The sequence below is a fragment of the Biomphalaria glabrata genome, chromosome 14, assembly GCF_947242115.1.
Source record: "Biomphalaria glabrata chromosome 14, xgBioGlab47.1, whole genome shotgun sequence".
NCBI lineage: Eukaryota > Metazoa > Mollusca > Gastropoda > Planorbidae > Biomphalaria > Biomphalaria glabrata.
This window is the reverse complement of record NC_074724.1, coordinates 26,799,451-26,806,950: the sequence shown is the minus strand read 5'-3', so window position 1 is coordinate 26,806,950 and position 7,500 is coordinate 26,799,451. Positions and strand designations below refer to the sequence as shown.

At 33.3% G+C, this 7,500-nt stretch overlaps 1 protein-coding gene across 1 annotated transcript in view; it reads left to right on the top strand.

The window, feature by feature from the left end:
- The first annotated feature begins 249 nt into the window (after positions 1-249).
- LOC106055179 (uncharacterized) overlaps positions 250-7,500 on the top strand; it is an 18,353-nt gene continuing 11,102 nt past the window's right edge. Inside the window, exons 1-4 of the mRNA XM_056010558.1 lie at positions 250-411; positions 3,021-3,113; positions 4,281-4,373; positions 7,261-7,436. Coding sequence (XP_055866533.1) covers positions 360-411; positions 3,021-3,113; positions 4,281-4,373; positions 7,261-7,436 — 414 coding nt within the window. The 5' untranslated portion in view covers positions 250-359. The remainder of the gene's footprint in view (positions 412-3,020; positions 3,114-4,280; positions 4,374-7,260; positions 7,437-7,500) is intronic.

The window sequence follows — 7,500 nt, the reverse complement described above, 5'->3', positions numbered from 1 at the left end:
AACTGAACAAAGTTCCTATGTACTTATTGATAACAAATTCAATACGTGAAAAGGGGGAGGGGAAAGGGGACTGAATGACAACATATTTCCTTAACAAGCCAAATAAAAATTGTCTGTAAAGGTTTAAGAAAATAATTATCATGAATGACGTTAAATGAATCTATTTTGCGCTTAAATTGATGTCAAATAAACTGTTTCCTGTTGATACTCAATTACTTTATTTTTATCTTCAAAAAAAAAAAACGTAGCCGGTATATAAATACAATTTGGGAATGGAGGTACGAGAACGTAAGAGGCTGTGATAAGGACAACCTGGCAAGTGTAGTTAGACAGGTAAAGCAAAAACAAAACGAAAAAGAATGCCAGGCTTTTACGCAACATTAGTTTCAATTTTATTTATTTCACACTCAGGTGAGTTCTCATTTTTTTTTTTTAGTAGTAAGTTTAACTTATTGTGATTAAATAGTTATACAAAATTGCAAACAAAAGGAACATTTTAAAACTAATATATTTTTTCTCTCTTCTACTTCTCTTTCTCTCTCTCTCTTCTTCTGTAACACTCTGTCTCTCTTGATTCTAAAAGGCTTTAAAAGTTGATAATAATTCATAACTTGATAAAAAAATATAGTCTAATTGTAAATATTAAAAAAAAAAAATAATCAATCAATAATGAATGAGTATTTTGTTATTTTAAAAAAAAATAGTATAGTAAAGAGCGATAATATATTTTTTTTTAATTTTATTTACACTAAAGTAATGTTTGCCATATTTTTAAACATTGCTTACAATGTTTTTCTTTAATATCAAAATTTAATTCCTTGTAAGATGGTAAAAGCGAATTTCAAACCTATCTATTGATTTTTTTCTCCCTTGTACCGGGTAAATAAAATGCTGAATAGAGGGGAAAACTCAATCGCATCTTCAAATTGGACATTATAATTCATTAATAACTATTCTTTATAGGGCGTATACCAAATGTAGTATGGTGAACATTACTTAGCAGAATATTCGTTTGGAATGATAATGATTAGCTACAGAGAATAGGCTGATAATGTTTCACATCTAGTGAAGAATTAAAGTACAGAGAAAGTTCAGTAACAAAATAAAATAAACGAAACGGAAACAAGGTGAAATATTCATAATCGGAAAACGGAAAGTTTTCATACATGGTGATTACCTGCTCTTTTAAGAATTACAGTATGTTCTATTTGTTAACAGAATAAATAGTTCAGTTCTGGTATTGTAAATTTGAATTTTATATAAGACAATTTGTTGATGAAGCTTGTCATTGCACTCATTGCGAGGGCATGAAGTGAAAAAGCCTAAATGTAACAATACTGAAATAGAAACCTTAGACAGAACTGAAAACAATGTGGTGAAAACACTGAAACTTATAAAAAATAACATAACAGATTAATACTCAATAATTGTAATCCACACCTCTATCAATTCATTACAAAGTCCTTCCCTACCCCAAACTAAAAATAAAACATTCCCCCCCCCCCCCCCCCCCATGTTTAGCATGACGTAAATTTTGTCTTTTTATCAAACGTAGAGGTAAAACTAATTAGTAAAAAGGAGTTTCTTTCCCTTTTAAATTTCGTGTGACGGATAAGGAAAGGGGAGTGAATGCGTTTTTTTTCTTCTGTCGTCTGCTGATCACGTGACAGGAAGTTGTTTTGATGCATTAAACGACAAGCTATGACTGAATTTCATGTAGCTCGATGCATCGCCAATGCACTGACGCATTCCTCTTCTGTCACAGGAAACTCTATGACAAACAATAAGTCAATATGTCACAGTTAGGACAAAATATTTCCTGGAAGATTGGCCTATTTTTGTAAAATATCAAACAAAATAGGGATTTTTTGATGGCCTTATGTCACTAGTTCATATATTTAGATACATTCAAGAACATTTTAAACTTCCATACCTACTAAATCTACTAACTCACACTTTCGTCTAATAAAAAAAAAATATTCTGGCAACTTTTCATAATCCCACCGGACTGATAGTCCTAGATTCGTGGGAATTCGTGCCTTGTGACAACACATTTTATTAAAATAGCAGAAAGATAACTTCATTTAGTATTGCGCTAATTAAATATTATATTTACTGTTAAAGCCCAGTGTTCCATCTATCAAACGTCATTTTCTTATTTAACATCAGTAATATCCCTTTTGCAATAAATAGCATATGGCCGCCCTAGTGTAAACATAAGACACAATGTATGAGAATTAAAACATAAATGTTTAGTTCCAGTAAAAACTGATTTTAAAAAAAAATACTTGTTTTAAATTGGTTCAGTTGTCTATTCACTTCGGCGTCAAAGTCACGCGACTGTTTATCTCAGGACGAGGTTGATAAAGAATTCAAAGAACACGAAAGTATACAGACATGTCGTCTGTTTTGTCACTCAAAAAAAAAGCTGATTTAGAAAATAAATCTTTTCATTTATATTTCTCTGTAACAATGACGATTTTGATTTTTTTTTTCTGAACAGAAAAATATATTTAAAAAAAGGCTTTTCAAGGAGCAAGCTTCGAGAAATTGTGTGCAGGCATGATGCTTATTCAATTTTTATTTCCGCTTTTCTCATGTACCCACCATTCATTTGTTTAAATATGTGAGCTTACTTCCCTACACACACTAGTGAATAATTACACAATAGGCCTACTTTCGCTTTCCAAAGTATTGTATAATACAAGTACAAACTATGTAAATAGCTTCAAATGAATACGGTTTTCTGTCCTCATTGCTTATTGTTTCGGTCTTAATTTTTTGGGACCACTATATTCACTTCGCCTAGGGTCTCCCTATTCCCTTACTCTAGGGCCTCCAATTACGTAAGGCCGGCCCTGCGGCAAGTAATGTTTAAATGACGAGTTTCGTTTTCTCATCAGCGGTTTATATTTTCAATTACACCGCATTGCAATGGTGTTACATAAAGTGTATATTAATCCATACGTACTTGTCTTGTCTAGGGCTTAGGACTTATTGTTTCTCATTTGCTATTTCAGAGTGTGCGTTATATAACAATTTGATTGGTCTGAGTGGACAAGAAATGTTATATGGAAATCCTATTTATTCTTTTGCTTCTCAAACACCGACAGGTAAGTTCACTGATAAGTGTCATAGATGTAGAGGAATAGCCGGAGATCATGAGTCTGACCTGGTGGCGTCACTATGGTCGGTATCACACGGTGCGGCCCGCACCACCTAACGACGCCACTGGTTTGACCTTCTCTCCTCGTGACACCATGACCTGTTCTTTTATTCTTCAAAATGTGAAGTCCGATTCAACAGAAATGGGTCAGTGAGAGAGATGAGCTTTGGTAAACTTTAAAGTGAAGCTTCATTTTTTGAGTCCCCAGCCAATCATTTGATCAGTTAATGTTTTGTTTCGGGAATAGATAATAGCATAGTTAGAAAAAATGTATCAAGATGACAGGTGTAAATATGGGTAATACTTAGATAATTGTGCCTGTCGTCCTATAGGAGGGAAGATCAAACATTTTAAGTCTGCAACTGACTCTTGGGCCAACTTCTGTAGTACCCACCATTTACATCCCATCTTTTTGTTTAACTCTTTCTCTCCGTAATTATTTTTCTACGCTTTGGAAGGAATTCTTCGTTTTGCTCATTACTATTTCACTAGCTTGTTATAATTGGGCTTCAATAGCTTTGTTGTTTGTTATCAGAAAATGTTGTATTTGGTATAGAATTAAAGGGAAATGCGTGCTCTTTTTATATAGCTCAAAGTCAAGTTTTAAAAAATTAAACATTAATTTAATTTAATTAGGTTAAAATCAACGATAGTATCGTCGATTAGGAGAGAAAGAGTTAAATCTCTTTTTTTTTTTCCAAAGTCCAACTTCAGGACAGAACTTTTTCTCAGTTTCTACAGCTATCTGTATTATTTTACCGGCCTCTTACAATGAAAACCCTGATTTTTTGGTATTTGTACTGTGAACATTGAAATAAGCTATTGTTTTTATTATTTAAGACACATTAGTAGCGGCTCCAGTATTACTTTTGCGTAGTTTGTCACACTTATAAATCAAAAACATAAATCACTTTCTCCATCACGTTCTTTATGGTTATGGCTCTTATGGCTCTTGAGTACAATGCTTGCCAAAAAAAAAAAAGGACTTATAGGGGCTAACTACGAGTTTGTGTGAAAACATAAATTTCTGTTGTTATTTAAAAAAAAAAAATATATCTTGTACAATTATTTTTTTATCATGATTTTAGTTCATGCTTTTTTTTTTAATCTGCAGTCTCACAAAACTTAGTGGTTAGTGAACGGTTAGGCTCAAACCTCCCACCCCCTCAACCACCCCAGGTGCTACTCGATTTCATGAAACCACATGGTAAGTGATCCATTTTTTTTTAAATTTACCTCAACATACATACCTTAACGCACCCACTTAAACACAGACATACACACCTATGTTGGGTAACTTTGGCTGTGTTCAATGTCAAGTGTTGACTAAGACAACTTTGAGGTAACTACTAACTTCAATACATTAATCCAAAAACAATAAAAATATATTTTAAAAATACTTTTTTAAAAAGACAATACCTTCCTTTATACAACATATAAAGCGATTATTTTGCTAGAAATAACAAATGAATGTTAGATTTTTAAAAAAATACCCCGTCCCTGGGCAAAACCTGGGTGGACAAGGTTCTCAAAAACGGCTCTAACAATTTTCCTAGAAATTTGACAATTGAAGTACTCTGGCTTAACCGTTATAATTTTTTAAAGTATAAAAAAAAAATTGAATTTGGTTAGAGGACAAGAAAATATTTCTCTTGGACAGACTATACGTCTATGGATTTCCGCATGTAGTCCCTATTCACTAAAGAGCAAACTAAATTCATGTTTAGGAACATTTTGCGCACAGTCTTCTAAGTGTAGATCTAAAGGCCTATCATTAGAATGTTATAAACCTAGTAGATTTATACATTCGCTTTAACCCATATCATTTTTTCAGGGAAAGGGAATGAGGCATAGTAAAAAAAAAATGTTGTTTTTTTTTTAAATCTAACATTCATCAGTCATTGAGAGCAAAGTAGTCGCTCTACAAAGTGTATTAAGATGTATTAAGGATGTATTGTCTTTTTTTTTTTAAATAATTTTTCTTGCTATTTAACAAAACAAAATAAACAAATCCAAATATTTACGCGCAAATCTAACCTTAACACCAACCAATACATACTGTCCTAACACCTGCTCACGTATATAGGTACTCCTTACTTCTTTCACAAGCACATATACACACACATACACGGAACGTAAACACATCTCCTTCCATACACCCACACACATGCAATACATTACCTTAAGCCAACCTGCACAACTTTGACACTCAAAATGATAAAATAGTAAGAAAACAAAAAAGTCTTGCATGACGCCTATACAAACAACTTGTAAATATAGGCCAGGGCAATAATATTTACTAGCACTTCCGTCATGTGATAAAAACAAGAAATACATAAAAAAAAATAATGGCACTGTCTTCGATTCTGAAGATTAAGGATGAGTGCAGTGTTTCACATGACCATTAAGTGTAATTATATCAATTAGTTTGGATTAGTCATGAGATTAAATATTTAATAGATTTAGATTAACAATAGGCCTAATAAATCTGTGAAATCTTAGAAATATGTTTACCAATTGTTTTTGTTTAGCGCAATTTATGTCAAGTACGATTTTTTCCCTTGTTCGATTCCAAACAAAATATTTAATTACAACTAGTTAATTAATTAATTGTTTTTTTAAAATTGATTTTATTTTGTTTTGTCAGTTACAAGAAATAATTGTGCAACATTTCAGCTTGATCCTACATTGGGTGTGGGAGAAATTACGTGTACATACAATTTAACAAGACAGAGTGAGTTGATATAAGCTTTATAAAAAAAAAGGCTTTTCGTGCAAGTACCATTTAAAATGAATAAATCTGCAAATAGAACAATCGTATTTCTGTTCATCAATTGTTTATTAATAGAAAACAAAATAGATCTACTTAGTTCAAAATTGCCTTAGGCCAACTCACTCATAGGTCTAATCCAGGCTAGGAATGTGTGAGGCATTTTAATACTTTACTACAAAATAAATTGCTACTAGCCTACTACTACTACTATTAGGCCGTACTACTAATAATAACAGCAGTAATAAATAAATAAATATTTGTTTGTCCCCTAAGCGCTATTTTAAGAGCAAGGTCGACTTCAATATTTTACCTCATTCTAAAAATGAGACATGCTTGTCAAAATAGAATGCACACATAAAAAGATGACGTCATTTTTGACAGCTTGTGAAGCACTTCCTTAGTAAAAATAAATTACGCTCATTTTTTAGATACATTATTCAAATACTCTATAACACTACACACATCTGTGGGAGTAGGAAGTAAGAAGACCTGGCGTAGAGATTATAAAACAGATCATTCACTGTTTAGACCAGTCCAAAACTCGTATGAATGTATAACGCGTATTTATTTTACTGAAATAGATTAAGATCCGTGGCAACTTCCTTAACATCTATAATGAGATTGCTATGCAGGAAGTAATTAAAACACTAATTGTCTTTATTCTTTTAGTCAATAGCATAAATCTAGCCATACTTATAGACTTGAACACGTGTCATTTATCTTTGATGAAAAAAAATATTTTAAACAATAATTATAAATATGCCTTTCAAAGATTAACACATCTTACAGAAATGGAGTCTGAATCTGTAAAAGGAAAGGGGGCTGGGATTTTATTTTAAAAAAAAGTTCACCGTTCAGATCTTGTGATCTATAGGGCAGATGATTTTAAGGTCCATCTGTTTCTTTGGCAACGGTATCGAACAGGGTGTCATGTGACCAGCACCACGACCAACCGCCATTACAGTTGGTTGGAATTGGGCGTAGGGGCGAAATTAAAAATTCCAGTTTTCACCTAGATTCGAACTCAGGACCCCCATGTTAGGAAGCCAAGTAAATTATTAAGTTCTGATTAATTATGGCGGTGCATCTGAGTTACAAGCAGTTGCGGCGAGGTAAGATCGCCTGTCGAGATGTCAAATGCCACAGATCAGAGATAAGATCTGAATTATTGCACTTGGGAGGGGGGAGGGGGTCACTTTATTATTTTTATTTCAAAGTTTTGACATTAACATCTTAACACAGCCATAGAAAATGTTCGTGTTTTAATCACATTAATCTGCTTTTTGTTTACATTGAAATGTTTTATTGCGGTCTCTAACAGCCCCGCCCCCAGCCGCCGCCCCAACGCCTAACTTTCTAGACAGTTTGTTTTCAATGATGGGAGCTGGCTCAAGAGGGGGGAGCCATGGCGCCACCCCAACAGCGACCAGTGCAACAAGCTTACTGCACATGCCGATGAGCACAGCGGGTCCACAGCACATGCCGCTAAGTGCCGGGGTAAGTGCCATTTATAGCATTCAGTACAATGTTTTTTTGTTTACAAAATATTAAGAATTAAATG